Source organism: Puma concolor, chromosome A1 (assembly GCF_028749965.1).
Source record: "Puma concolor isolate L17-30 chromosome A1, mPumCon1.1.hap2, whole genome shotgun sequence".
Classification (NCBI taxonomy): Eukaryota; Metazoa; Chordata; class Mammalia; order Carnivora; family Felidae; genus Puma; species Puma concolor.
In genome coordinates, this window is record NC_141667.1 from 175,274,685 (window position 1) to 175,289,382 (window position 14,698).

The window sequence follows — 14,698 nt, forward strand, 5'->3', positions numbered from 1 at the left end:
TAATTACTGTTGCCATCTGGTAACACATTCTTTATCAGAGCTCAAACCTCTTATGTGTTTTAAGGGCTTGTGGGGGCATCTTGCTAGGCAACCTAATAAAAGATTACTTTTTAAATGTTACCTTGAAACCTTTTCAGGACTGCCTTTGTCTAACAACACAGTATCACATCTGGCAGGATTGCCATCACCGGAAAGCAAAATCTTTTACTAGTGTTCATTAAGTGGTTTCTGAAGATGAATCATCACCAACATGAGTTGGTGTTAATAGAGGGTCATTAGCTAAGTCGTCAATATTTGTGGGAAAGACAGGCTCAGCAAGAAACACATAATGAATGTAAAGCAAATACAAAACACAACACCCCTGCAGCGAACTCCTTCCCCTGATGGATGAGAGCACCGCATTTCGCAGTCTAGCTGCTTGGCCATGTGCACCTGAGCACTGTCTCTAAAATATCTGGCATGAAATATCAGGAGCTAAACAAGCACAAGGAACACAGCAGCTCAAGGGAGGCTTATGGGGAGAAATGGTATTTACGTTAATGACCACGGCTTAGGAAATTGCCATATTCCACGCTGGGGTAACACAGGCCTGCGCGAAGCTGCGAGCGACTGGGCAGTCACGCTGACTGACAGCAGGGGAGAAATGTCAAGCACCTTCTTCTAGTTGTCACCAAAACATCAGATCTCTCCTTCCCCCACCGCACAGCCCAGGGCAGGCAAGGTAAGAAAAGAAGTGTGATTAGGGTAATTCAGCAGCTGGGAAGGCATTTTCCGACAGCACTCTAGATAATGGAGTGCTGTACGTAGGGTAATAAATAGAGGGGGGAGGATTGTAAACTTGTAATTCATTCAAGACGTTAGATGATCTCATGGACAGCGCAAAGCCACTGTGGTTTATCTTGATGTCACCAAGACCTTAAGATCGAATGAGAACTCAGCCAGTCAATATCTTGCCTTGTTTGTTTCTGTGGAGTATAGGGAATTGGGGGAGAACACCCAGCTCTCCATGTGATCAATTATTCTAAGCCATCTATATTTATAGGCATGTCCATATGGCTTTAAGTATATACTTGCAGAGCTATGTATGCATTTTCCCCATACCCCAGGGTATATGCAGGAAACACAATTTTTAAAATCTGGCAGAGTGAAAGCATATATGGAAATGAGATGATCGTTGACTATTTTTCATGTGCTTTGCCTGCAATGGAGCCCCCACTGGATCATTATTTCCAGAAGGTGGCCTTTCTCCTTCCTTTCTGCTACTGAATAGCAGACAGAACGTTGCCTCCATTCATTCAGAGCTATGTGCCTCTTCCAGAAACCACACAGTTTCCAGCTCTGGTGATTTCAGAGGTTTTTTTTTTTTTTTTCATTTCTCTCCCTTTTATTCTGGCTTTATTGAGATATAATTGACACATAACATTGCATAAGTCTAAGACGTACAACATGTTGATATGATACAATTGTATATTACAAAATGATTACCATCATAGCCTTAGCCTACATCTCCATCAAGTCACATAATTACTTGTTTCCCATCAAGTCACATTTCTTTTTTTGTGGTGAGAACATTTAAGATTTACGCTCTTAGCACTTTCAAGTATACAATATAGTATTAACTATAATTATCATGCTCAACATTAGATTCCCAGGATTTATTTATCTTATAACTGGCTTATCTTGTATCTTTGACCATCTTCCCATTTGCCTATTCCCTAGCCCTTCGTAACCACCATTCTACTCTCTGTTTCTATCAGTTCAACTTTTTTAGACTGAACATATGTGATCTCATACAGTATTTGTCTTTCTCTGACTTATGTCACTTAGCATAATGACCTTAAGGCCCATCCCCATTATCACAAATGCCAGGATTTCTTCCTTTCTCACAGCTGAATGATATTCCATTGCATAAAATATACACTACATCACCTTTATCCATTCATTTGTTGAGGGGCGCATAGGTTGTTTCTGTATCTTGGCTATTATGAATAGTGACTTCAGCATTTTTTACTATCTTCTAATTTCTAGCTATAGGGGACATTGGGTAGTCATTTAGCTAACCTGTGCCCTGGTTTCCTCATGTGTCTAATTAGGACAAGTATAGTACCTACTTTTTTAAAGAATAATTTATTTTTAGATTAAAATGAATTAATATGTGGGAAAGGCTTAGGACAGTTCCTAGATATCATTGGTATCATTGGTACCAGTCCTTGGTATCATTGGTGTTGCTTTTGTTACTATTTTTTAGTAGGTGCTATTATTTTCTCCTTGAGGAGAGGGAATAGATCTTGGTTGCTTATATGTCTTCCCAATATATATCATAATATAAATGTATGAACTGAATTTAGATTTCTGGCTAGAGTTTGCAAGTCTTATATAATATTTTTATATGGTATTTTAAATTCCAATAGAAACCTTCATCTCTGTTTGGTAGACAGCGCAAATCTATACATTTATGCTCAACTCCTCCTTAAAGAATATCTTTAAGAATAAGTGCTTCTTGGGGCGCCTGGGTGGCGCAGTCGGTTAAGCGTCCGACTTCAGCCAGGTCACGATCTCGCGGTCCGTGAGTTCGAGCCCCGCGTCAGGCTCTGGGCTGATGGCTCAGAGCCTGGAGCCTGTTTCCGATTCTGTGTCTCCCTCTCTCTCTGCCCCTCCCCCGTTCATGCTCTGTCTCTCTCTGTCCCAAAAATAAATAAAAACGTTGAAAAAAAATTAAAAAAAAAAAAAAGAATAAGTGCTTCTGCAAAACAGAGCTTGAAGTACCATTTGAAGGGCTGAGTGACTTAAAGAATTATGTTCCCTTCTGCCAGTGGCCTTCAATCTAAGAGGTGTCTTTTTATATGTTGCGTGTCAACAGGTGGCACTTTTTATATCATGCTTTTTTCTCTTTGGCACATGGCCTCTCAGATGTTAAATCGAAAAGTGCATGGTTTTATAAATCCAGTGTAAAAATTAATTGGAAAGGTTACAAGTAGTTGGTTAGAAATAAGAATTGAATGAGTTGAGTCAAACTTGTGAATGACTGAGTGGGAACAAATTCATTAGCTCCATGACAGCCTCCTTGCGTTCTTGTATGCTCATTTGAGTGGCAGAGAAAGGATGGGGTTGCATTGAATGCACAGGAAATTATTGGTACCACTTGATGTGAACATCATGTGTCCTGCATGATAGGGCAGGAGAAAGGTTGAGAAAGCTGGTAGAGAAAGGCCACGTTAGCAACAGCAGTCAAGACATTGACCGTGCATGTGACGCAAAACACAAAGGAAAATGATTATAGTTGTTACGGGGCAGCTAAGACTGGCAGGTAAAGAAAACATGCCTCAAATCATAGCTTTCCAGCAGCAGCAAATGGAACGAAAACACAACTTCTGGGGCAGCACCAACTGATGTATCTGGCAAAACTGCTAAGAAGCAAGAGAGGTCACCCGGAATCAACTTCCAAGCGTGGTCCGTTCTGAGACGAAAACTGGCCAATGTTTAGAGCTGGACACTTGTGAGTGGGATTATACAGTGTAGTTGACAATGTCAGAGTCATTTTTGGATTCTTCATTCTGATTCCAGATGTTTTTCAATACAAGTAGGCAGGGTGGATTTAAATCAGAAGTTTGGTCGTGAATAGCATTACCTAGGACTTCTTCAGCCAGGTGGGTATTTTGAAAAATTATAAGGTGTCATATATGTTTCCATGTAAAGTGATCTTGTGAATAGCCAGTATTCATACATGGGGTGACCATATAATTTATCATTCAAACCATGGCAACTCTGGTAAAAAGGGTGCTGTTAATTATTATACTGAGACAACAAGATCATCTTGGACAATTATTTATTTATTTATGTCTCGTGACTGGAGAAGGGTATTTATTCATTCAATGTACTGTAGCTCCTCTGTGATTTCTTTTCTCCTTTGTTAACCAGTTCTCTTTCCACTGTACCCCTTTGCCTTTCTCCTCACTTGCATGGTGCTTGCTGGAAGCCTTCATCACAACACTTATCATAGTGGTTGTACAGTCAGCTGGTATGAGTTTGCTTGGTGTTCCCACCCTTACACCAAACCCTGGGCTTTGGGGGAACAGGGCACGTGTATTCTGATTTATTTACTTATTTATCTTTATTGTGGTAAAAAATACACAACATAAAGTTTATCATCTTAATTTTTAAGTATGCAGTAGTGTTAACTATAAGGACATCGTTGTGCAACAGACCCTTAGAACCTTTTCATACTGCAGGACTTAAAGTCTGTGTTCATTGGATAACAACTCTCCTTTGCCCTTTCCCCAGCCCCAGGCACCCAGTATTCAATTTCCTGTTTGTAAGAGCTGGACAGAGTTAGATGCCTCCTAAAAGTAGAATCGTGTGGTATTCATCTTATTGTGACTGGCTTATTTCACCTAGCGTACTGTCCTCAAGGTTCATCCGTGTTGTATGTGCGATGGGATTTCCTTCTTTTTTAAGGCTGACTAGTATCCTGCTGTATGGATGTAACGCATTTTTTTAATCTGTCCACCCATTGATGAGCATTGAGGTTGCAGTTACTCTTGGCTATAGTCAATAACGCTGCAATGGACATGAGACAGTTAATATCTCTTCAAGATCTTGTTTTCAATTTTGAGTGGTGTTGCTAGAATTACCATGTTTTGTTTTTTGAGGGGAGAAAAAAACCATACTTTTTTCCCATACTGTTTTCTATGGTGGCTGCATCATTTTCCATTCCCACCAACAGTGCACAAAGATTCCAATTTCCCTGCATCATCACCAACATTGTTATTTTATTTTATTTCACTTCATTTCATTTCATTTTTTTTGGATAGTGGCCATCCTCCCGTGTGTGAGGTGGCAGCTCATTGTGGTTTTTTCATTTCCCTGTTGATTAGTGATGTTGAGTTCCTCTTCATATGTTTGTTGGCCCTTTTCTCTGTGATTTCTTTTCAAGTTTTCCATTAAGTGTCATTATCTTATATTGTCTGTAGGGAGTCTTCCTTTTGAGAGTACACTCATAGTGAAGGTTCAGAAATGGTCAGATAAATGTAGGAAGCATCATGTGTTTCAAGGGTACTAGATTTCTATTCTTTTCTCTTTCTTCATTTTACCTCCTCCACCAAGCTACACCACCCTCCCTGCTCGTGAGGCACAAGGAGGGGAAAGATAATAAGACTGCTTTAAGGGAAGAAAGATTTTGGATGTAAGAAAGTCTTTTTTATTTCTTTTCTAGAGAAATCATTTTGCTTGCACATTTCTCATGGCTCTGCTCTCCATCTATGGACACAACACTCAATGTAAAATATAGTCTTTTTAAAATTAAAACAAAGCCCCTCACGCTCAAAAACAAACAAATGCATAGAACCTGGGCTTATCTTTGGCATAGAAAAGTAGCCTTAACATGCTTATTCACGTGCAGTGGTTCATACAAACAAAACCCAATAAAATCAGTACTATGTCACTAACAAGCTTTTAATAAAGCCGTTCCGGTGACATTTCTTTGGCTTGACATAATTTGGGGACATCTAATTTTTCACGTGCAGGGACTCAGTATGTACCAATTCACAATATGTGACTCAGGACCAGAGATGAATTAAAAAACTGTTAGGGTATCATTCTACCAGACTCAGGTTCCTGTGGCTGAGCTACTGGGCTGGTTCTATAAATTAGCAAGAGGTTGATAAAAGCTCAAATGATTTACATCAGATCCTTTAAGATTTGGGTAGACTAGGTGTGGGACAAAGTAAAAGAAAAAAGGGACAGAGTAGACCTACTGAGAAGACCAAGGTAGCTTCTCTGATCTATAAAATAAGGGTAGTAATTCCTGTCTACTTCATGGAGGCATGGAAAAGATTAAAGCTGTCTTTTGGGTGAAATGCTTTATGTAAAAGTAAGGTATTTTATATCTTGAAAGAGAAACAGTGTTTGTAGACAACACCCTCTGATTTGACATTCGCTTAGCATTATGAGATGTCGAAAAAGTACCTTTTTAAGAGGCATAAAAATCTGTAATCAATAACCCCAGTTCTCTCATAAGGAGGGCAGTGGGAAGTGGTGGGATCCCACGATAAAAGGAGCTTCAGTTCTATGAAGAAGAAAGGCACAAGGGTATCTTGTCCATGGGTATTTCTTTCTTTCTTTTTTAAAGTTTATTTATTTATTTATTTATTTACTGAGAGAGAGAGAGAGAGTGAGAGAGAGAGAGAACCAGCAGGGGAGGGGCAGAGAGAGAAGGGGGGACAGAGGATCTGAAGTGGGATCTCTGTGCTGAGAGCAGCGAGCCGATGCAGAGCCCAAACTCATGAATCCTGAGATCATGACCGGAGCTGAAGTCAGAGGCTTACCCGACTGAGACACCCCGGAGACCTGGTCTTCATTTTACCTGTGAAAATGATTGCCAGGACTTTGATTTGGCTGGATCTTTCATGTCATAAACTTTGCAAGATCTATTAACAGTCAGTTTAGTGAACAAAGCAGCCAAACTGTTTGAACTAATTGTTAGATTGTTTTGATTTATGTTTAGGGTTTACTTGACCGCCTACACAGATAAATAAATGGTAGACAAGGCTAATGTATGGGAGGAGGCCCTGAGAACTGGGCTAAGCACTGTGGATGGTTTGCTGTTTGTGAATATGATGTGTAAGCCACACTGACAGAGCGAAAGCAGATTTGATACACGCGTTCCTGCCCTTGGCATCACACTTTGGTTCACGTGGCCTTAAGTTCACAAGAACTCTGAATCAGTAGTTTATTAACTTGGACTTTAATTTTGAAAAAATAGAAGACAGAATGCAACTCAGTGGCACCGCATCTCAGCGCAAAATTTTTAATATATGCCCTCCGAGCAAGTCAACATCTATGGATTCCTGTTTACACACTTGTTGCCAATTCTCAGAATACCCTTGGATAATTTTCTTGCACTTACAATAAAAAACCCAAATTGTCCTCACATACTGCTATTTTTCTCCCTAGTTATTACAGATCTCGGTTCATATGGCCTCACCTTTGTGACTAGGCAAGCTCACTGTGCTTCATTTTACTCAGTATAAAATGGGCATTACTATTCCTACTTCATAGAGATCCTATCAAGATCAAGTACATAAAGATCTTAGCATAGTTCCTTGCTAAAATGTGCCTTGAAATACTCGTGAGTGCCACCAGCAGGCCTGCTCTTGCAGGGATGGATCCTTGTAGGGTTTTGGCTTTACCAGGTGGTAAAGGGCCGTGACTTTGGCCATTCAGCTTAATATGGCTGCTATTTAGCTTTTCAACCATTTCCCACCACCCGACAGCTCACTTCCTAGTCCCCGGCCACGCGGAAGTACCCAAAGATCATTCCGGGCAGAGATGTTTGCCTTTGATAGTTCTCTGCCTGGAACTCTCTGTACCCAGGTCTGCACGTGGCTGTCTGCCTCCTGTCATGAGATCGCAGCATGAGTATCACCTGGGGACCCTCTCCTGGACCGCTAGGCTGCAGGAGAGTCTCCTCCTAGTCACTGTCCCGTTTCCCATTCTAATTCACTTCCTGATGCCATCTTGTTTGTTTTCGCTTACGTGTTATATGTCTCTCCCCCACTAGGATGTAAGTTGTGTGGGAGCAGAAGTCTTGGTGGCTTGCTGTGGCACACAATGGATTGCTCATTACGTATCTTTTGAAAGAACGGATGACTACGACTTTCTAAGTCATTTTTCCCCTTTTTTAAAAAAAAACCCACGGATGCTTTTTCCTATTGAAAAGCAGATGGCTTCATCCAAGGTAAATATTCTAACGCTTGCCTTGAATCAGTCTGTCTGTCTTCCTGCTTCTGTCTGAACATGAGCGCTCACAGGGTACATTTCCATTTCCTTGCTCTACTCTATGTTTCGAGGTAGGCAAGTGGACGAACTCCTTAAGCAAACTGTAAAGGCAGGCGTCTAATCCCTCCTGGCTTCACCGTGTGCCGCATTGATGAGCCAACAAAATGCATTTGGCTCTCTGTTTACGTAAACAAGTAAATGTGTCTACGGAATGGAAATGCATCTGTACTAAATGAAGGGTGAATGTCTGTTTGAATAGACAAACACGTGGGTGCATCTTGGTGGCTCTCGAGCTGGAAACAACCCTCCATGTCTTATTGTTAATATGTTACAAATTGGTGTTTTAAAAATCAATGCCATCTTTCATGTTGGTGAGTATATTTTGACTATACCTCAGTCTGTTTATCCAAAGAGCAAATTAAAATAAATATTGTTGGGGCACCTGGGTGGCTCAGTCATTTTAAGCATCCAACTTCAGCTCAGGTCATGATCTCAGTCTGTGAGTTCGACAGTCCGTGAGTTCAAGCCCCTGCGTCCAGCTCTGTGCTGACAGCTCAGAGCCTGGAGCCTGCTTCAGATTCTCTGTCTCCCTCTCTCTGACCCTCCTCCATTCATGCTCTGTCTCTCTCTGTCTCAAAAATAAATAAGCATTAGGGGCTCCTGGGTGGCGCAGTCGGTTAAGCGTCCGACTTCAGCCAGGTCACGATCTCGCGGTCCAGGAGTTCGAGCCCCGCGTCAGGCTCTGGGCTGATGGCTCAGAGCCTGGAGCCTGTTTCCGATTCTGTGTCTCCCTCTCTCTCTGCCCCTCCCCCGTTCATGCTCTGTCTCTCTCTGTCCCAAAAATAAATAAACGTTGAAAAAAAAAATTAAAAAAAAATAAATAAATAAGCATTAAAAAATAAAATAAGGGGCGCCTGGGTGGCGCAGTCGGTTAAGCGTCCGACTTCAGCCAGGTCACGATCTCGCGGTCCGTGAGTTCGAGCCCCGCGTCGGGCTCTGGGCTGATGGCTCAGAGTCTGGAGCCTGTTTCCGATTCTGTGTCTCCCTCTCTCTCTGCCCCTCCCCCGTTCATGCTCTGTCTCTCTCTGTCCCAAAAATAAATAAAAACGTTGAAAAAAAAATTAAAAAAAAATAATAAAATAAAATAAAATAAAATAAATATTGTTACCTGATAAAAGTTTCTGTGGTTTTATTATTTTTTCCCCGAAACCATTAGATGTTTTTCCTTTCCATGAAATTGGATTCAATTTATTTTCAAACACAATTCGTTACATTCTGATTTTGTAGGTGGAATTATCCTAAAATGCCTTAATTCTCTGTAGAAATCACTTTTCTCGTTAGGAACCAAAATAGCAACAATGTGAGCTAAATTATAATATTGCTAACAGTTAAACATAGTAGTGCTGATAACTTTATTTATATGGTTTCCTTTATTTAAAAGAGCATTCTTGAAAGAAGTGAGGTATTCGTAGTAATCGTATTTAACTGTAGTAAAGAATGAATACTTTCCAACTGGTGTTTTTGACAACCGTGATCAGTACCTAGAGCAGGTTTAGCACAGAGTAGGAGTTTAATAAATATTTGTTAAGTGAATCTTTAGCATGTTACACAATATTTAGCATTCCTGATAGCACGGAAACTTGTAGAAATGTAAAAATCAATGCGACTTGCTGAATTTGGAAAGGGTTAGTCTTTTCACATATCATCTTACTTTTCTCACCTCAGTGATAGAGTATTGACATCAGTTGTCAAGCCACTGAATTTTATCTTAGAGAAGAAACCAATACAAAAGAAGAGAGATATAGCATCTTCCATACACATTCGGAAAGCTCTTCAAAGTTCTCAAGTTCTAAAAGTTCATGATTTCAAATGCCAAGCATACTGAGGTGAGTGGTGCTGATTTCGTCGATGGTTCCTTTTCTTTCTTTTAGTATTGCAGTTTCTAAAAAGGTCTCAAGCAAAAAGAAATTCAAAAACTCTGAAATTTAGACCGTGACAATAATTAAGAAAATGCAGAAAGGGCACCGGTAGATTTTTAAAAACTATTTTAATACAAGATTAATAGCAATTTTCTATCCAAATCAGAAATGAAAAATCTTAACCCAAGTAATATTCATTTGACAGTCACATAAAATTTCAGGTTTGATTGGTGCACACATTTGTCCTGCATATATATTATGCATATGCACACAGAGACCTCACTGTTACGCACCTTCAGGTGTCTTCTCATGAAAGTACCTCATTACAAGACGATGTCAAAGATTCCAGAAACTATTCAACTCTGAATGAGGTTCAAATGGCCCCAGGCTAGGCTGAGTCCCGTGCCGTAGCAAACCGTGATGTAGCAAGGCTCCAGAATGCATACAAATCAATACTCTACTTGTATAACTTGGCCTGAAACTAAACACTGGCTAATATCTCCACCAAGGAGAAACACGTTGCAAATGTATAGGTTATGGTCTCCTTTACTCTTCTCTTGGCAAAGCTAAACTGCACCCCACCCCCACCCACTTTTAAGTTGAAAGTCAGGTCTATTCGTGACTGTAGGTAATTAAAAATGAGTTTGTATTTCTGCAAGTTTTGGGTGAGTCAAAACTTACATTTGCTAACACTTCCCTTTAATCAAACCACCTGAAAATTAGCCTTGCAAAGAGAAGCAATAAAAGAATCACAACTCAGGAATTTGCTAAGTTTTTATTCCTCCTTGGGGACTTTAGTTGGTGTTCAGTGTGTAGCCAAAACATGTATGTAATGGCTAAAGAATAAAGTAGGCTAATGTCTGCAGCAGGGAATATAAATTAAATATCAGGGCTCTGTGTCCAACAATATTTTCAATGTGTTTGATTTATAGAAGGTTGCTTTTATAATGACTACTTAATAGTGTTTTTCAGTGTAGACGAAAATACTACTTTGTTAATATTGCCCCTTACAAGTAAAGCGGGTAATACCAGCTACTTATCCGGGTAAACCACCGTAAGGGAATCCGATTGCCAGTGCTGACGTCGTTCTATGATGGCTCTAATCAAAGTACTGACATGATCTCCACGAAAGTGACAGAAGGCTGTCACGGCTGTCCTTCAATACAGAACCCTAGGCAGAGCTCTACTTGGTGAATTTGCAATTCATTCTTCTCTGCTAAAGACTTTAGCCTCTGTTTAGCTTTTGTTATAACATATACAAAGTATAATATACACCAATTACAGACGTGTATTTCTGTTAGAAAAATACATATTATAACTAAAGAACATGTAAATAGAGGCACTTCAATAAGCTAAGTGTTCGCGGTTATGAGCATCACCCAACAATTTCTAGTGTCTGATTTCAGTGAGCCCATCCCTCCCTACTCATAACAGAGGTTGTGATGTGATTACAGAATTTAGGAGACATCAAAGTAAATGAGGGCAGATCGGGAGAAATCACGGAGCATTATTTCATCCCCTATCACTATAGTGAGATGAGAGAAATTAATTTGGCAGAGGAGGTGGGGAGGGCGAGGAGGAATGTCAAAATACTTACTGAAATGGGATAACCGGATTAAACCAGTTCCCTTAGGACAGAAAAAGCCTCATGTTAAATTAGTCTGAAAAAATCATACAACATAGTTGGATGATGATAAAAACTAGGAAGTACAATTTGAAGAATATCTCGACCACATCCATGCAAGTGACCGATGTTGTGGCATCATTAACTGATAGTCATTTCAGCTCTCTGCCTGGCTCTTATGGATCACTATATCTCACCAATATGGATACTATCGATATGAAGGTGTTGAAACAATTGGAGCAGGCGTTTATATATTATCTGTGTGTTTCATGTGTACGGAACATGGGTTCACATTCATTACTATAATGTGTATTCATACACATGCACAAAACCTTTCGGGGGTGAAAGCGCAAAGCAAACAAGGCATTCTGATCTATTTCGTAGAAGACGATGCAGAAATATTTAAAAAAGGAAAGACCTGGAGTTTAAAGCCATAAAAACAAGTTATTACTCATATATTCTGGAAAATCAAGATTGATTTAATTTGTATTGCACCTTAATTATTGGAGAAAGACAATACTGATTTCTGAACACACGATGGAATGAGCAACTTGAATGATCGGTCCTTCATAGAGATGTTTTCTGTGTAATTGGTGATAGGAAGCTGAAGTTTGGCAGTGAAATGGATGGTTTTCTAGACGTGCGCAATGCTGAATTAGATTAGGTGTTAATTTCATAAGATTTAAATGAAAAGATGCCACAAAGTCTCTCAGAATCCTACTTTTCATATTTCATTAGGCATAAAATAGCAATAGATGCTTCTAAGTACTTTTCAGTTTTGCAAAAGTGCTCAAATATACTTAATACTATTGTGCCGCATGTGTTCTACTTAAATGTGATGACTAAATCAATAACTAATTATAATTTTGATGAGAGCGAAGATCGAAAGATACCATTTACGTGCCGTTTCTGTCAATGGGTTAAATAAAATGTGACTGGCAGACGATGGTGTCTTGAAGCATTACTTTTCCCAACCCCAGATCATCACAAAAACCAAGAAACACGTGGATAGCCAACCGTATTAACATAGCCCCAGTTTGGTTTATTTCGCTTCTCTCTAACATGGGGAGCATAGGGCCTGGCTTTGGTACACTTGGTGGGTCAGTTAGGCTTGTGGCTCTACAGTGGCCTCTTGAGTTAGGTCGTATGTCCAAGTGCCAAGCGGAATTCTAGGCTGAAGGCGTACATGAAAGCGATGGTTTTGTGTGTATACCACATTCCTTATTGATACGGTTCCCATCACCAGTACAGTCCTGCACACCCATGGCTCTCCCCATGAGCTCGGTACCGTCTGCAGCACCCAGGACAAAGCACGCTCATGCAAAAAGGATGTGCCCTGGCAAACTTTTAATAAACGGACAGTTAGAGACGTAAAAAGTTCTCTTTCTTGATTCTTGGTGCTCACAGACCACTGAGGAATCCCTTCTCTGAGCAGCACAGAACAAGAAGAGCTGGTTGACAAAACATTTTCGTTACAAAGGTGTGTCAACCCTGAGCTTGGAATTAAGAAGTTAAAATCTGTGATTTATATATAGAGAGATATAAAAATAGATGATCATACTAAGACTAAAAAAGTGAAAGAAATCTCCATGTCAATACTATATATATATATTTTTGTCTTGACTTTTTTTGTTGTTGTGAGTTATTTTGTAAGAGAATGCCCTTGTGATGCAGAAACCAATTGCCACAAAGCAAATAGTTAAAAAACGAAAACTCACTCACAATTGGATCTAATTGCTTGTAAGTTCATGAAAAGAACTCTTTGGGAGCGTAATGAGCCCAGGGGCAGAAACATCGAATTAATGTCAAACCTGTGGCTAAAGCAAAGCTCTTGTTTCATTGAAGATTATTTTCAATTGAGACCCTTGGGGAGGATGAATTGGTGGGAGCCTCCACTAGTCACTGGAGATGAAGAGAAAAATCTGTGCCAATTGGATACAGCGGACAGACATCAAGAGAATTAAGGAAAATGGTGCCATCACTGAAATTGAAATCGGGCAAGGTGGGAGAGAGGTGCTGGGTCGTGGCAATTTTGCTCTCGTATTAAAGATGGAATTCTAAATTTAGTATCAGTACCCCCAAATCAGTTTGGTATTCTGTGGACAGAGTGCAAGACGGTACCTCCAAGACAACACTGTATTTTCACCACATTAGAAAAAATTCAAACTTTCTCTCCCAAAGCATTTTGCAAACCTGATTTATCACAGAAAAGCTTACACTGGGAGTCGGCTGGCAATGCCGACCTCACAATGGTAACACTCTTTTATTTTTCTCTCTTGTTTGCTCCTTTGTTGAAAATGCAGTTGTCTTGGGGTTTGGCCTGATTTTACGAGGAAAATTATTTTCTTCCTGACTTTTTTTTTTTTTTTAAACGGGAAAAAAAAAAAAAAACTCACAACGTGAGATTCCTTTACTTCTGCAGCATAAAAGCAAATGAAGGTAAGAAAATCTCCTGGTACGAAAGATTTGAGTAAGAATTCTCTAGAATAAACAAGGTCCCCACAGATAGCTGAAGGAAAGAGGAAGCAGTCCAGTCTGGCACCCGGTACTCTTTGGGCAAACGGAAAGGGAGGCAGAGTGCAGTCCTGCTCTCTTCTCATCGAAAACGGTTAAGTTGTGTGGCATGGTCCATTGTCCAAGAGTGTAAGAAAAGAAGGGAGTTGGCCGTTCAAATAGCTAAAATGCAGTTTCATTTGACCAAAAACCCAGGATTATCTGCACAGTCTTTGCAGTGCCAGGACCATGCAGACGAGAGACCCTGAGAGCAGGGAGTGGCCGAGCTGGGCTGCGGAAGAGTCTACTTCTCTCCGGTCGGGGTCCACAGCGGGGGCCTCGGTGGTGACAAACTCAAATTCCGTGGGACACACGTCGTCCATGCACCCGCTGCCACTCCCAGAGCCACTGGATTCATCGCCTGGCGTGGGCAGATTGAAAAAGACAGTTAGACCACAGCTTGGAAGGCGTAGGGGCACACACTAGATGCGGGCCAGGTTCTGGAAGGGCCTCCCTGCCCTCAACTGCCGCAAGGGGTTTGTTTGTAGCGGGCAGGTTTGTGGTGGGCGGGGAGACCGTATGGAAATAGATGTCTGAGACACAGGGTTGACTGATATCCAGTTACCCAACTTAAGAAACGTGTGAAACCTGAACCGGACAAGAGGCCATGCCTACCCATGTTGGCTTTCGAAAGGTACTTCTTCTTCTGGCTGATGCTGGTATGTCAACCCAACTTCTCTGGGTCAGGGTTGAGGTCTATGGCTAGCTGCTTGTACGTGCGGGGCCCATAACCCAAGGATGGTTTTTATATTTTCCAGTGTTTGAAAATGAAGGATGATACTTTGGGACACATAAATAGGGTGTGTGTGAACGCTAAATCTCAGTG

General features: G+C 40.7%; 1 protein-coding gene across 2 annotated transcripts in view; it reads right to left on the reverse strand.

The window, feature by feature from the left end:
* Positions 1 to 9,806: 9,806 nt before the first annotated feature.
* The window catches only part of GPC6 (glypican 6), a 1,121,471-nt gene continuing 1,116,579 nt past the window's right edge, over positions 9,807 to 14,698 (reverse strand). For both annotated transcript variants that reach the window (XM_086709530.1, XM_025924536.2), the window contains one exon: positions 9,807 to 14,233. In XM_086709530.1, coding sequence (XP_086565656.1) covers positions 14,031 to 14,233 — 203 coding nt within the window. In that variant the 3' untranslated portion in view covers positions 9,807 to 14,030. The remainder of the gene's footprint in view (positions 14,234 to 14,698) is intronic.